Source organism: Nematolebias whitei, chromosome 20 (genome assembly GCF_014905685.2).
Source record: "Nematolebias whitei isolate Nwh7 chromosome 20, NemWhi1, whole genome shotgun sequence".
NCBI classification, from domain to species: Eukaryota; Metazoa; Chordata; class Actinopteri; order Cyprinodontiformes; family Rivulidae; genus Nematolebias; species Nematolebias whitei.
The window spans coordinates 30,427,453-30,443,906 of NC_056517.1; the positions used below are offsets into that span (position 1 = coordinate 30,427,453).

Below are 16,454 nucleotides of genomic sequence, written 5' to 3' on the forward strand. Positions count from 1 at the left end.
CGCACACGTTAGATTAACATGTTGCGCACACGTTAGATTAACATGTTATGCATGATAGCTTAACATGTACACACTATCTTAACATGTTGGTCACGTTACCTTAACATGTTATGCATGCTAGCTTAACATGTTATGCACGTTAGCTTAACCTGTTATAAACATTAGCTTAACATGCTATACACACTAGCTTAACATGCTATACACGTTAGCTTAACATGTTATACATGTTAGTGGAAATATGCAAAAAAACATATGTTTGTGTTTAAGTCTTTAAGGTTTAGTCTAGTTATGGAAACACGATGACTTAAAAATGTTTTTTTTTTTTTAAGTTTTGTGCAAGTTGTTTATTTAAATTTCCTTAAATCTTGATAAATTGCTGTTTTTTAATCAAACTTTTTTGTAATTTTTTTTTTAACTAAGGATATTGCAGGGCCTGATTAAGGGCCAATTTTGGCCCTCGGGCCTTAAGTTGCCCACGTCTGGTTTAAAGGAATCAAACGACTGATCTTTGTGCGCTCACAGGTCGATCCCCTGTTCGATGATCTCCTTCTGCTGTTTGAGGACTTCAAACTGCTCGGGGTTATCAGTTCCTGACATCTGCGTGCTGTAGCTACCGATTCCAGATGAGGCGGTGGAGTCCAAAGAATTGATGCTCCCATAGCGGTTTATGGTTTCGGAGGCCTTGGACTCCGTGCTTTCCTGTTCTGAAGGCTTTTCCTGGCCTGAGAATCAAACAGACAAAAAGTAGAACTAACAAAGGATGGTACATAAATGGAAACAAATGTTAATGTATAAAACAGCTCTAGAAACCACCATAAAGGTGAAACTACTGGGGACTGACATAAATTTAACTTGGAGGTTTAAAAGTAAAACAAGCAGATTGAAGAGCAGAACTCGGAGTTAAATTTAATTTTGAAAGAAAAAAATAAAGAAGTCCTCTCAATGATAGCAGTGATGTTAAATATACACACACACAACTACACACTTACTCAAATGGAACAAGATCAACACAGGAAGGAAGGGGAGGATATTACAAAAGGACGGTTATCTAAAACACTCCAGGCGGTCAAAAAGGGGAAAATGTGAACTTAAATGCCAAGAGAGGTAGAATATCAAACAGTGAATGAAGAAGTCAAGAATCTACTGCTGTCGCTGGAGCAAATCCACACTGTGACCCTCGCCGTGTGGAGCTGTGGCGTCTGATTACCCATCAGAAACTCTAAAACATTCACGACAGCCTCATTGCTATGTTAGATGCGCAACAGCTGAGTGGAAAAAGGTGAAGGAACGCTGGTTACAGACAGAAAATTGAACTAAAAGTTGCATTGTCATTAGTTAAATGACAAATTTAAAAAGTTTCTACTGATGGAACAGGCACTGAGGTTCTGTCAGGTTAATTGAGCCCAGGCATGGTTCTGGTTAAAGTTTATAATGGTGTGCAACAAAACCCCAAATATGAGTCGTCCAATTCAGCAGCCCCCAACATTTTTTGCGCCACGGACCGATCTTTAAAGGTGTGGCGGATAAATAAAACAAAATGATACGACCGCCATAAAAACTTGTATTTTCTAAATGTAATAATAAATGTGAATCCACTGTTTATGCAACTTTATTAACATTATTAGTGCTGTTGTGGCGATCTCAGGGTATTCTGCCATGACTTTAACCCGGGATGCTTCTCCCCCTCTGCGTCCGAACCAGGATCAGGCAGAAGGAAAAGTCGAAGTCCCTTTGCCGCCTGCTGGAGGGAGGGAGGCCGACCGGAGCAAGAGTCGGCCGAGGAGACATCATGCGGGGCGGGCGGCGTCAGAGATCCTGCCTGGAGGTGAGGCATCTCCAGGAGAGAGAGGCCAGAGAGCAAGGCCGAGGTGTGTTACCGGCGGGAGCAGCCCCTTTAAGAAGGTAGCCATGTGAGACCGAGGCAAGTGTCTCAACCTGCGTCAAGAGCGAGTTATAGACAGATGTGACGGAGAGAATCTGGTATTTTTTCAAAATAAAATGTTCCGAATCAGATACTAAATAAAAAGCAAATAACGTGTTATTCAAATTCAGTTCAATTAAAAAAATACTTTATCCCAAAGGGAAATTAAATGTTGTTGTAACTCATTATCCTCGTTTCTTTAAAGAGTTGTTATCGATACTGATGGCTGTAGGCAGGAAGGATCTCTTATAAAGGTCCGTCCAACTGCGGATCTGAAGAAAATGGGGGCAGATTCCATCCAATCAGTCTACCAGACTCAGCTGGCCTCTCGGTTCCCCCCAGGCTGCAAGATCGCTGAATGCCGGGTTGAACTCGTTCCAGAGCGATGGCCACTCCTCTCAGCAGCCTGCTGAGCTCCTCGTCAATGTGGACAGCTGGCTGCACGTGTTGGGGGACGATCCCGGTCCTTCTGCTGTCACAAGCCACATTTCTTGCCAGTTCCAGGATCTCAGTGGTCAGGCACTCTAGCACAGCTGGCAGGTTGATGGGAATGCATCCACGGAGCCTCCTTTTCAACTCATTATGTATTCTTTCTGTGCGGCCCAGTACCAATTGGCCCACGGACCGGTACCAGTCCACGGCTCGGGGGTTGGGGACCACAGGGCTAATTCAATTCAAGTCAGTTTATTTATATAGCACCAAGTCACAACAGAAGTCATCTCAGGGCACTGAACAATCTAATGCAGCAAAAGAACTAAAGGCATGACGGGCTTAAAAACTATCATTTTCTACACATTTGCAAACAGTTTCTACCAAACACTTCATACCGTCTTAATATTTATTACCTGCTCTTGCTTTGAAGTCATCCAGAAAAAAAAAAGGAAAATGAAACAAGTAAATAATGAAGAAATGGACCCAAAACATTACAGTTCAATTAAAGAACACGCTGGACGTTTTAATGCTTTGCAGCCACAACTCATTAAGCAAAACCCACCGTATTAGAGAGAATCCCCGACAGCCAGCAACACAAATTTAAGATTTTAATTTCACATATGAGCTGCTGCCTGGATACTAATGAGCTGTTAGGAGTTTTGGCAGAATCATGTCCCCAGCAGCCAACAGAGCTGCCTCTGCTGGATATCTCTGACAGCTTAGCCTAAGGCTGGCCTGTGGGTTGTCCCAGGGGCTTATGGGATATCTTTCCAGTCTTTTCACAAAGTTGCACTTCATCCCAGTTTGAGCTCCTCCTTCAGCTAACAGAAATCCTCCGTTGAGCATAAGACCCCGTGGGCTGGTCTCACACAAAGGATGTGCTCCACATGTCACAGATTGGTGTTTCATCACATTTAAGTGTAAGGTATTGCTATTTTTCCTTGGCTGGGTGGGGGTGGGGGGTGGGGTAAATCTCCTGGATTAGCTTCTATGCTCTCAGGCATTATCTCACCGCTTCTTCAGTCTGGAACTGAACAGATGATTGCTCGCTTTTCTTCTTGGAGCTGCAGATTCTTCGGTCAACTGAGTGCCACCATACACATTGGTACAAACCTCATCACAAACAGCAGTAAATAACCTCAGAGAGAAACGGAGACCAAACCAGATAGATTACAAGGAAGTCTGCTTACAGAAATCATTAAATCTGAACAATTACAGCAAAAAAACCGTCTTTGTCTGAGATGTAAAATGATTCCAAGCCACATGTGACAGAAGAAAAGCTACAGTGACTGGGATCAGCTGGATCCAAACTTTTCTTCAAAAATCCTCTCCAGGAATTAATACGTTTGCCCACCCAGCCATCTTTTTCCAGAAGAAACACTTAATCCCTTATCAGCTGCTGTAACTGCAGAGCAGCCGGTCTCTTAGCCTCCCAGGAGCAGCCAGGACAGCTTCCAGACCAGAATAAGGAACAGACTCAACTCCGAGTCCTGAATCAGCTTCTGGGCTCTGCCCAGCTGGCAGAACGTCTCACCCCGGCTCCACACTGCAGCTAAAACTCGGCTCATCATCTTCTCCCTTCATAACTTTGTTTTTATGCTGATTATCCAAAATCCACTGCCGCACAGTGTGAAGGAAAAGACTGCAATAAATTAAGTTTTTTTTTTTGTTCCTTCCATCCTTCAGCGACTCACCGAGGCTGGTCTGGGAGTTTGGGTTGACGTACTGGTCTTTGCTCCACTCCACCATACATTTCAGGATGGACACCAGACATTCAAGGCCTTTCTTCCTCAGCGTCAGCTCCTAGAAAAACGAACGGAGGAATTCTTAACTGGTAAAAGCAGCTGTAGGATTAAGAGCCAGACAATTAAAGCTCACCTGTTGAGGCGTTGTGCCGAGCTCGTGGCCTCCTCGGCCCTGTGCGATCTTTGAGAGGTCGTTGACTAAACGTTCAAAAATGTTAGCAGCATTCAAGTCACAATCATAGTTCACATAGATGTCCACCACACTCTGGGCATCTGAAAGATCGAAAAAGACTTGTTTGGGACGACTGCTTTTATTAAATCAGCCACACATGAATAAATAACTATATAAAGCTTTAAACACTTGCATCACCGACCAAAGTTATTGAAAGCGTTTCAGTTTTTTTCATCAGAGCACCAACCTGCACATATTCTGGTGAGGGTCTGTATGACCATCCACTTGTGGTCGTAGGAGCTTGTGGACGTCTCAAGAATATACAGGAAAATCTCTTTGAAGAACACCTGCAGGGAGACAGCAGGCAACAATGTAGACAGACTGAAGAAGAATACAGCAGTTATGAGAGACTGAAGAAAAGGAACCATCTCACCTCGATTTGCATCTTGAGGTGCGTCTTGAAGTGGGAGAGCAGCGTGAGGAAGATGGAGAGTGAAAGCTCGAAGACCTCAGGCACGGAGGAGACGCCATTCTTGGACAGAGCCACGCACAGGTACTGTTTGATGGCGTTTATAAACATCTCGTTGGTTTTAAAGATGGGCCCGGCGTTCTGCAGGATCGACAGCAAGAGCTGAAGGGACAGCACCTTCGAGCGCAGCTCGTGGGACCTGAAGCAGGCAGAGGAAGAAACGCAAATCTGGTAAGCAAATATAATTTGTGTAAAATAAGAGGAAATGGCTCCGTTTTATTCAAGTTCAAGAATCTTTATTATCCTCAAGGGGCAATTTGTTTCGCAGTCGGTAGACACACAAAACATTCATGGAAGACAAGACATTGAGACGTTAAAATACCAATACAGAAATCATCACTGTTCATTGAGAAGCCTGATCATTACAGGAATAAATGAGTTTTTCAGTACGTTCAACCTACATCTGGGCAGCAGATATCTGCGTCCAGATGGAAGCAACCTGAACTCACCATGGAGTGGATGATCAGGATCTGCCAGAATCAGCCTGGCCTTGTTCACTGACCTCGCCTTGTGTAGATCTTGTGAATCAACATTTAAAAAAAATCACTACAAAACGAGGTAAAACACTAAGTTTTGTTCATGATCATGAGTGTAGCTTTACCCATAATACCTTTAAGAGGAATCATCATTCCTTTGAGCAGATTTAGTCACAAAATGTGAGACTTATTGAAGCCATTTACAGTTTCAGAGGCACAGCAATATTAATCCTTTACATATCTGTTATGGATTCCTTCAAGGAATACTAGGCCTTTATTTTCACTCGATAACTCTGCAACTCTTCTGTGTGTGTGTGTGTGTGTGTGTTGGGGGGGGGGGGGTGCATGTGTGTTGTTCTGGTCTGACAGAGTGATATCAGGCAGAATAACCTTGTTAGGGACAAACTAACATAAACAAAACACAAGATTAGAACAATTTGGAGGGAAAAAGCAAGAGTTTTAGACAGAAACAAGATGCACGAAATTCACTTTCACAGAAGGATCAACCATCAGTACAAGCTGGTGAAATATAATTCTTCTGAGAAAAGACAAGTCAGAGAAAATATGACGCAAAATCATCTATTCTGCATTCCTGTTGCTTTAAGAAGAGAGAGGGAGAGAGAGAATGGAGTTTGTGCATCTCGTAAAACCAGGAAGTGATTCAGACAGTGATGCCTCATTTCCTTCATCACTAAATAAAGCTTCACAATCCTTATTTTAAAACCTTAAACATTTTAACAGCGTTTCTACCTCGATAATAAACATCTTACTTTGGATCAGGCGGTCCGTCTGAAAGCGGCTTCATCGACAGCTTGCAGAGCGAGCGAAAGACGAGGAAAGCATCTTTCTGCAGGATGTGGGAGAATTTAGCGCCTGGCGGCTGTCCCGGTGTCGCTCCTGATTCCTGAGGGGAATAAAAAGAAGTGCGAGGTTACTGGATTTCTTCCTCTAACACCACCTAACATGGCAAGAGGGAGATTAAAGGCCTCCAGATTAATCGAGATTACTTGAGTGATTCTAGAAAACACCAAGTTTTTTTTGTCTCGAGTAAATCACAGCCTTCAATTTTCAGCAGACAATAGGACTGTCACGATGATAAATTTTGCTGGACAATTAATTGTTTCAGAAATTATTTTTGATAAACAACATTATTGTTTGAAATTTTATAATAATTGGCAATTATTGTCAAATTTAAGAAGGAATGTTTGTTAATTTGTTTCGGGTGTAGTATCTTTTTTCGACCACCGGATGGCAGTATAAGACTGTTTGAACTGAAGGATGGATAGTGAGGGAGCGAGCAGTGTGTCTCTAAGAAAAATGGGAGAGACGCCCCTTGACATGACATGGGCTGTAGCTCTTCGGTTCTCAAAATGGTGGACACTTGGTGTGGTTTGAGCTCTTTAGCATTTTTCAGACAAAGCTTTTAATAAAAAAAAAAATCAGTAAACAAGTTCTCAGCTTCTTTTTTCAGAGAAAAACAACTTCTTACACGAAGGCACGAGTTTCAACTGTGAATTTTGGAGCTTCGTCAAGACTGTGCAGCGTGCTGCTCTCCGTTAACGTGGTGGCAGCAGTTCAGAGTGATCTGTGAACGTTTTATTGGGTTGACCTTCTTAATCTACCCTCACAGTGTGTTCTGGAAAAGTACCGGGGGCAGGGTTCACAATCAGTGATTTCCAGATTAACGGAGAGCGGTGCGTTGGCTGATCTCCGTCGCTCACCTGAGTGTCAGTGGAGGACAGAGACAGCCTATCATCAGGCAATGAGGGCGTGAAGATGGCGGAGATGGGCGTGCCGGGAATGCCGTTGGCGTGGACATGCTCACTGTCGCTCCCCACGGTGCCCTCGTCCTCCAGCGAGCTCTGGATTTCCTCCGTCGCCGGCTCAGTGGGCTGCGGCTCAGCCGGCTCGCTAGCAGACTTCTTCGTTTCGGAGCAAAGGTTCACAGGATCCAGGCAGTGGCCTGTGATGACAACAGACACTTACACCTGTAAATACCTCGCTATGGTACCTGACAGTAAGCGACCATCAAAGCATCAAGAAACTCCTAATTTTAATCTGGAGTTCACCATGGCACCTTTATTTAATACAAATTCAAAAAGGCGATTGTGACATGTTTACCAGGATCTGAAGGAACTTTTTAGAAGATCAAACAAACTAGAGAAATTGCATTTCCTGCGAAAATGCAGTGTGAAAGCTTATTTCAGAAGAGCTTACTGAAAAACTGAAATGAGCTAAAAACATGCAGAAATGTAGATGAAATGAAGAAGTAGAAGAAAGCAGAAAGAGCACATATTTGATGAACTAGGTTTAAATAGGCAGAAATGAGCAAAAAAATTAGGAAATTAGTTAAAGAAAATGCTGAAATTAACAACCAATAGCTGAAAAGTAGCTGAAAAGGCAGAAAGAAGCTTAAACTAGCAGAAAAAGCTGAAAGGAGCAGAAATAAGTTAATAAGCTGAAAGTAGCAGAAATTACCACAAAAACTTGAAATTATCTGAAAACATTAAATTAGCTAAAAAAAAAAAAAAAGCTAAAGTTAGCTGAAAATGTAAAACAAGCTTAAATTAGCATGAGAAAACAGAAAGAATGCATGTTTGCCCAATTTGGCTGAAAGAAGAAGAAATGAGCAGATAAAAGCTGATTTAGCAAAAAATAGCTAAAAAGAAGCTTAAACTACCAGAAGGAAGTGGAGAAATCACATTTTTGCTGAAATAGGCTGAAAAAAGTTTCAATGAGCGCAAACAATGTGGAACTTATTGCAAAAGCTTAAATAGTAGCTGAAATTGCAGAAAAAGCTGAAACTTGCAGAAATAAGCTGAAAGGAGCATAAGCTGAAATTAGCAGAAAGAAGTTTGAAGAAGCACAAAAATGTTGTAGTTGGCAGAATAAATCAGAAAGGATCACAAAACAGCTGAAAAAAACCAGCTGAAATTAGCTGAAAGTATCTGAAAAAAGTTTTACTTTGCAGAAGGAAGCTGAAAGAAGCTGAACCGGAACAAAATGTGAAAGGAGCAGTAAAAGGTTGTAAACAGATCTAAAGATCTGAAGGATGTAAAATGAGCTCAATTCATTTTCTATGAGAAAAAAAAGGCAGAAAAGGCTAAATATTTCAAAAAGCTAAAGTTGCACCAATACCAAAAGTCACAGCAGGATTGTCCTGAACAAGCTGAATGTTTTGATTCATGAGTTGTTGAAATAGCACAAAAATTGTGGAACAAGAAAGATGCTGAAAAACGTACAGAAGAAAAATGGACCACAATAGTGTGAATGCTTCATAAACGTTCACACTATTAAAAATGATTTTTGCTTAATCTTCATGTTGTCACCAACAAAAATCATTTATGAGTAGACTCAGAGCAGAAATATTTAAAATACTAATGTTTACAAAATCTCACAACTGTCAGTTTCGATTTTACGGTTTGAGGAAAAGTGTAAAATTTCCCATTAATCCAACAAGTATTTCAGCTTTAGGGTTTTATACACATCATTTGTTGCGAATCACATTTCATTTGAGACACAGATGTTGCACAGTGACAACCCATCTAGCTTTATAAAGCTTTAAAAACTGCATTTCTTCCAACTATAAATCCTGTCGTATTTATTTTAATCCATTTTTATGTTGTCACATAATCTTTCCCACTGGATGTCACAGACATTTCTGGCCTTTCTATTTTTATGTTATTTATAAATAGCTGATTCTTGAGAGGAATCAACTGGAACTCTAAACCATTTGTACGTTTAAATCAAATCACAGCATTGTGGTGTGAAATCTCAAATCTGTTCTGCACAAACTGGTGCAAACTACAATCTGGATTTAGGAAGTGCCATTTTGGGAAAAAAAAAAAATCTTAGTGAAGCACAAACATTCAGTCTTACCTGCTGCAACTGTGTTGACCACCTCCTGCAGAATACTCTGAACTATTTCCTGGGCTTTCTCTTCATAGTTTAGGACCTCCTCTTCCTCCTCACCTGCTCGTTCATGCTGTTTGGATGCTGAAGATAATAAGAAAAGGAGCCGATGTTGCAAATTAAAACAATTTAACGTGTTATCGCCACTGATTTTACCGCAGTGCAGAAAAATGTCGTACTCTGTGCTGCTGCTGCGGTGGCTTGGTCCGCCTCTGTCTGCTCATTTTCAACCGCACAGAACTCAGAACCGTTCTCAGGATCCGGGTTCTCGTAGACAGGCCCCTGCTCCTCCTGCTCCCCGGACACAGACCTGCTGCTGGACTCCGGGGCCAGTGTCGAGGGGGTGGTTGGGGTGGACGGAGTGGATGGGAAGGTGATGCTCGGGGTCCGAGGGCTGACGGGCCCGTTGGCCTGCTGGGTCGAAGTCTTGGCGGGCGGGTGAACAGGGGTCTGGAGCTGCGGGGATTCTGGCTCAGCGTGCTGGGTGACTGGGGAGTGCTGGCGGTGCCGATCTCTCTCAAGCTGCTTCGCTTCCTGTAGCTGAGGCGGGAAGGGGGAAAACGCACACAAACATACAACAGAAGAAACAAAACCAAAAAAAACAGCAGAAGGAAGACGCAAATATTAATTAAATATATCAGCATTTAGTTTAATCAGCCTGTTTGCAGACACAAATATAGCTCGTATGTTCTGAAAACGTGTCAGCTGCATGGAAATGTACATGAATCTCCACTGACATGCTACTAAAACAACATGTGAAGTCACTTCATGCTTTCTGGTGCGTTTAAAAAAAGCACTTCTGGTGGAAAACGGCTCACACGGGCACGCTCTGATGTGTCATGGCTGACATGTCTGATAGAGAGGGAGCGACACGGCATCGCCACGCCTCAGCTTGCTGGGTCACGAGACATTTGCACACAGTTACAAGCACCATAACATCATCACGCTGGTGAACCGGTGCGTTCAGGCTGCCTATTTAAACATTTTGACTTTTAATAGGAAATATCTGAACCATTTGTCTCAGCAGATAATAAAAATGGCCTCCGCAGTTGAACACATTAATATTTCACAGAAAACACCAACACAGGTGCAAAAAGAGAGAAAAAACAAACTAAGCGGTGCAAAATCTCTCAGCCAGACTAAAGTTACAACAGCTTTCGAAGCGTTTTCGATCCAAATGCACAGAAGAGAAGAAAAAGGGCAAAAAGAAATCAGAGAGGTGGACTTGAGCATCTCCAGGAGCTAAAGGGACATGAGGCATGTATGAAAATGTTTTTAAAAAAAGCAACAAATTCAGGAAGATCCATCTCAAGCTAAACGGAAAAAAGGAATAAAAACCAACCACAAGCGGGAAATATGAACAGCTAATCCCTTAAATTCAAGATAAAATGAAAAGCTTCGTGTTTATTGAAGGAGTGCATATCAAACACTCGTTGCTTTTAATGCCAGAGCTAAACTAAAATCATCTTAATGTGAGAAATGTGCAATTTCATGAAATATCGAAGGAGTCATTTGTTTGGAATGACCCTCAGCTACTACCACATCAGGTTTTAGCTTAATATTTGTGAAACTGACTGAGCTACAGTCCGTTAATCAGATATAGATAAAAATACCACGATTATTTCCTGAAAGTTTCATTCATTACAAGTTTTGCGAACAGACTGATGGAGTTGACTCTGAATAGTCAATGGCAACATTTTAAACAAAGGCCTTGCACATCTGTTAAAGCACCAAATATGTGTTTGAGATGCGCCTCAGCTACTACCACAAGATTTAGCTCAATATCTATAAAATCAACATTTTTGTGTTGGCTAAAATTGATAGGCTGTGGCGGCCATCTTTAATCAGGTTGACTTCAAAAGTTATTCAGTTGTAGACACACATTTAGTGGTTACTTCCTGCAAGTTTCGTTAAAATCCGTTTTGTGGTTCAAGAGATATTTTGCTAACAGACAGAAAAGTTGGCTCAAAACACGTCCGCCTTCACCTTTTGTTGGTGAGCGATGACATAATATTGGCTTTATTGGGCGTACTGCATTTCAGCTCATCTTACAACTTTAATCAGACGTTTTATTTCTTGATTTGAAAAGCACGCTCCTATTAGGAGCCGTTCGGTTCCAATTATACGAGCCTGCTGCTATTGTCACACGTAAATGTGACCAAAATAAACTGAACGAGGCAGGTTTTTAAATGAACGTTTAGTATCAAATAGGAGCAGACGAAACATACCGGAGGGGAAAGTCGAGGCAGCACAAACAAACTAAGCTCATTATTTAAATGCCACCTCACCTGGATCATGAACGGTGTGTGTGCGTGTGTGTGTGTTTGTGTAGGTTCCATTTGGGGACTTGAGCAAGCACAGACATCAGTCATTAAGGGACACGTTGGCAATTGGGGACCAAAACCACTAGTCAGAAAGGGGTGTCCCCTAAGGTGGGGTATTAAAACATGCGTCCCCAATGTGGACATGGGTAAGTTATGTGTGTGTGTGTGTGCGCGAGATCAGACCAAGCTGAGCTGTAACCAGTAGGATACACACAAACACAGAAAGAGTATCTCCTTTAGCAGCAGGGCAATATAATAAGACTCAAAGTCTGCTTTTCTTTATTTCCTACTCATGACTCCTGTTCATCACAGTCTCAGTGCCATTATCCTACAAGAACTACGGCAAGCGTTAAGAGACACTAAATATTTAAAAAGATTTACCACAACCAGGTGCATTTATAACCTAGGAAGTTGTGGGAAAGCAAGATGAGAAGAGAAGCCACAGCAAGCAGACGGTGGAAGACAGCATTCTTGTTGCAGCGCAGCAGAAAAGGAAGAGTAACGGATGAGTGCACGAATGGATGAGGGGGAAAAAAAAATTTAACTAAATTTTAAAAAGCGCAAACACAGACACACAGGAAAGAGTTGAAAAGTTCTGATCAGGCAATATCACGGCAAGTCCTGCACGCTTTACCTGGCGGTCACGCTTTCTGGAGGCCAGAGACCAAGATAGCTTGTGATTTGTAAGCTACGTGTCCGAAAAAAAAGGTAGGGAGGGAGGGAGGCAGGTGAGGAGGAGGAGGAGGAGGAAGGGGAAAGTGTCATTCAAAAAGAAAAAGATGACATTAGAGCAAGCTGTCTTTGAAGGCAACACTTAAAATGTCCTTCCAAACATAGAAACTCTGATTAAAAGAGGAACACATGGTTTAAATGAACAAAATTGAATGATGAAATAAAATAAGCAGGTTTCAGTCTTGTCCGTCCCACTTGTGTGTTTCTACAGACGATTGTGTGTTTGCACATAGTTTCACGTACTGCCTGGTTCTCCATGCGAGCGAAGATGACGTTGAGCATCTGTGTGAGCGTGGCCTTCGCCGTCGTCTGGTTGATGAGGTTCTTGCTGGCCAAGTAGATGTTGTAGCAGGTGCGGACGGCCTGCAGCACGGTACCTTCATGGATTTCTATGTGCTGGGAGGTCACGGCCGTCAGCAGAGCCTGGAGGAACGAGGCAGAAGGAAAGACTCACTCAGCTTCACACTACGTCAATTACTCAATATAAATCCTCTTATTTCTTATACTAATTCACCTTTTTGTGTAGCTGTCTTTGTTATGTGTTTATTTTATTTTAAATGACTCCACACACGGTCAGCGCTCTCAAAAAGTTTTTAAAGTCTGTGTTCAATTTAAAAAAATCTCATCTCTTTCTTTTACTTAGAAACAAAAACCAGACAAGTTAAAGCATTTAGACTATAAACTGTCAGCTTACAAACAATACTTCTGAATAAATTATTATAAAATGATGGCACCAACAAGGTGACAAACTTCCACCCAACAAATAACAGCGCTCAGAATACAGTACATGTTGAGGATGACTCTCAGCTACTACCACATCAAACTTGTCAAACACATTTGACAAAGTTACAGCTATTTTTGAGTTTGAAACTTAAATATTTTGAATTTGGTTAACAACAAAATTAAAAAAAATTTAATACAGTTAAGCTTCATTAAAATTCATCCAGTTGTTCACAAGATATTTTGCTAACAACAGACATGTGCAAGCAAAAATATTAATCCTTTCGCTTTCAGTTGCAGGACTTCAGAGAAACCCAAGGCTAACAAACTAAAGAAGTCAACTGGTGGCTCTCGGGCCATAACTGGCCTGCGTGCTCAACACAGGCTCACTACAGGAATCTGTTGAATCCCAGTTAAAAATAATAATAATAATATTTATAATAGCTGTCAAAATTAGGGGTGCGTCGATAAATCGGGCCCGATTTCCTTAATTTTTTGAAAATCGGCCAATAAGAAACTGATTTTACAGATTTCTTTTTAGTTTTAACAACAATTTTCTGAACTTCATTTATATTTCAGAGCACTACCTCATGGCCAGTTCAAAAAGTTTTTATTCTTCTAGGATATTGCTGAAGGGTATGTTTTTCAATAAAATAAGATTGGAAAATTGAAGGTGCATTGTGACTTTATAACACCTGACAGTGTCGCTTATAAAACAAAATCAGTATCGGCCAAAATCGGAATCGGCAGGTCAGACTTTGTAGAAATCGGTGATCAGCCAGAAAACTGCAATCGGTGCACCCCTTTTGTTTTTTAATGTTTCATGCTTCAAACAATTTATACATCAATAAATTATCTTTTTTGTTATGCAAACTCATAAGATTGTGCTAGAAAACAACAAATATTTATTGCTTCTGTTTACAACTAAACTAGGTGATCAGCCATTCAGAATTTCTCAGCGTAACTCATTTGCATATGATCGCAGCCGCAACTTTTGCTTGCACGATCTCCACGGCTTGGCTTCTTCCCCCCAAATTATTCTACATCTGTCGACTCCCGTCCCAACAGCTTTTAATCCCAGGTTCTTTACAGAAAACAAAGAGCAAAAAGAATAGCCTTTTCGCTTTTGACCTGGCATCTCTGACTTTGTTTACATTTGGAAATTATTGTATCGACTTATCTGTTGCAAGCCAAAACTGTTTGAAGAATACTCGTCAATGTGCTCTGTACTTCAATACAGAATCATCATGTACAACAAGGTTTAGACGTCTACAAACTTTTCACTTTTAAACCATATTTAGTCAGATTTTAGCCAGATGTCCTTGACTGTTTTAATTCCCAACAAAAAATGATTTCTGTGTATGAAAAGCTAAAACACAGAAAGGCTGCAGGTGCTAGGCTAAGTAATTAAGAGTTAAATGAGGCTTAGGGCTAACAAAACAAGTGGCTACAGCCACCATTGTAATGGTACCTTAATAATCTGTAGCTGCACACCCTCATCAGTCTGAGGTCCTTGAAAACAAGCACAGATGGTCTCGATGATCCTGTCGATGAGCTTCTTGCCCGGAGCCGTGCTGTCCGGGGCGCTGCCCGTCAGGTGGCCATATGCTATCAGCTTCTACAGATGCAGATAAGTAAACACAAACAACTTGTAGAGCCAGAGCGCACAACTTGCTCACTTTTATTCTAAGGAGAAGTTCTCCAGGGATTTCAGTTCACATCTCAAGACTTGGCCAAGATGTGCTTTTATGAGCTTCCACCCGAAAACACTCGTACAAACATGTGGCGGTCTGCTGCCTAAGCCGTCCATCCACTGACCTGTAAACAGTCGAGGGAGGTGATGACGATGCGGGGACATTTGGACTGACAAGCTAGCTCAAAAGGCAAGAAGTATTTGTCGGCTTCAATGAAGTTTGTCTTCGATTTGATTGGCGGTAAAGTGCTGGAGCCAGATTTGCCATCTCCACTGGGTGGACTAAGGAGGAACAATGCAAGAAAAAACAAAACAAAACAAAAGAGAGACAGAAACAATGAGATCAACACTGATCACTCAGTCCAGGGTTCATAAATCAGTCCGACACTCACAATTTTTCTTTCACCCAGACATAACTAACGGAGCATGACAAACAAAGTGTTAGGGGTGTTATGCGTCACCACACATGACACCCCTTTCTTCTAAAGCTGGGGCACAATATTACCGGTAAACATACTGAACCTTAAAGAAGGTATCCCCGAGCTCTGCTCAGATCTGGGGCAAACAAAATCAATATTACACTGAATATAAGGATGCTTCAAAATGTCACCTGATCTCACACAGTGAGAGAATTGTACATCTTGAGGTTTGTCATTTTTCTCTGAACAACCACTAGAACAACAAATGATGCAGCTGTTTTTACTGAGTGAAAAAATAAAATAAAACATGGACCATCGCTTTCAGCAGCTATGTCTGCTCAGCTTCCCCAACCGCTGCCACCACACCCACAGATCTGGCTGAAAGTAGAGAAAAACAGAGGAAGGGTGGGAGCTGAGGAGGGAGGCAGACAAGATAGTGAAGGAGGAGGCTGCTTTGTTTATGTCTTGGCAATGAAGAAGAATGACTTCAGCTCTTTTAAGACGGGCGACCTCACAGTGGAGCATGAGAGGACGGAGGCTTTGCTGAGGTGCCTTGTAAAGGATGAGGGTGGCAAACAACAAAGGAAGCAGCAGAAATTAAAAGATGAAACAAGCATAAAGAAAACCAAGAGATGGTGAAGCGATGGAAACAAAGAGCTGATGCAAACTGGGCTTGAACCTGCAACCTTCAGATTGCAAGAGCACAGAACTGACCATAGAGATATCTCGGCTAAACAAATCGGCTACAAAATAAGACAAATTAAAAGAAAATGAGACATTTTACAATATGTTTTGTGCAACAAAGTGAAGCTGTGATTCAGTGATAAGTAGCAACTCTATCAGCTCATGTGCAGGATCGATTCCCATCTGTTTCTGTCATTTATCACAATTCACTCGGCTGAGGTGGCGATCAGGACACAAACAAAATATAGCGCAGTTTTTCTCAGACAGCAAGGCCTGCATTTATATTTTTTGTGCTGCAAGGCTGATATACATTTTTAATTTCATCTTCTACTCTTAACCAAAGTCAGGTCAATGACGCAACAGGTCCAGGAGAGAAACCCAGACATCCCTTGCCCCAGCAACACTCCAGCCTCTCCAGGGGGACCCCAAGGTGTTCCTATGCCAGAGGATATAACCCCTCCAGTGTGTTCTTGGTTCTTCTTTTCCCAGTGGGACATGCCCAGAAAACCCCCAAAGGGAGGTGTCCAGGAGGCATCCTAATAAGATGCCTGAACCACCTCAACTGACTCCTTTCAACGCAGAGGAGCAGAGGCTCTACAATGAGCTCCCTCCGGGATGACAGAGCTCCTCATTATCTCTAAGGCTGAGTCCGGCCACCCTGCAAAGGAAGCTCATTTCAGCTGCTTGTATCCAGG

The 16,454-nt window shown here is 41.9% G+C and overlaps 1 protein-coding gene across 1 annotated transcript in view; it reads right to left on the reverse strand.

Annotated features, from left to right (window-relative positions):
- The window catches only part of arfgef1 (ADP-ribosylation factor guanine nucleotide-exchange factor 1 (brefeldin A-inhibited)), a 53,820-nt gene that overhangs the window by 12,970 nt on the left and 24,396 nt on the right, over positions 1 to 16,454 (reverse strand). Inside the window, 13 exon segments of the mRNA XM_037694222.1 lie at positions 521 to 722; positions 4,048 to 4,156; positions 4,232 to 4,371; positions 4,518 to 4,617; positions 4,704 to 4,938; positions 6,046 to 6,179; positions 6,997 to 7,197; positions 8,919 to 8,941; positions 9,155 to 9,271; positions 9,367 to 9,727; positions 12,487 to 12,666; positions 14,435 to 14,581; positions 14,782 to 14,938. Coding sequence (XP_037550150.1) covers positions 521 to 722; positions 4,048 to 4,156; positions 4,232 to 4,371; positions 4,518 to 4,617; positions 4,704 to 4,938; positions 6,046 to 6,179; positions 6,997 to 7,197; positions 8,919 to 8,941; positions 9,155 to 9,271; positions 9,367 to 9,727; positions 12,487 to 12,666; positions 14,435 to 14,581; positions 14,782 to 14,938 — 2,106 coding nt within the window.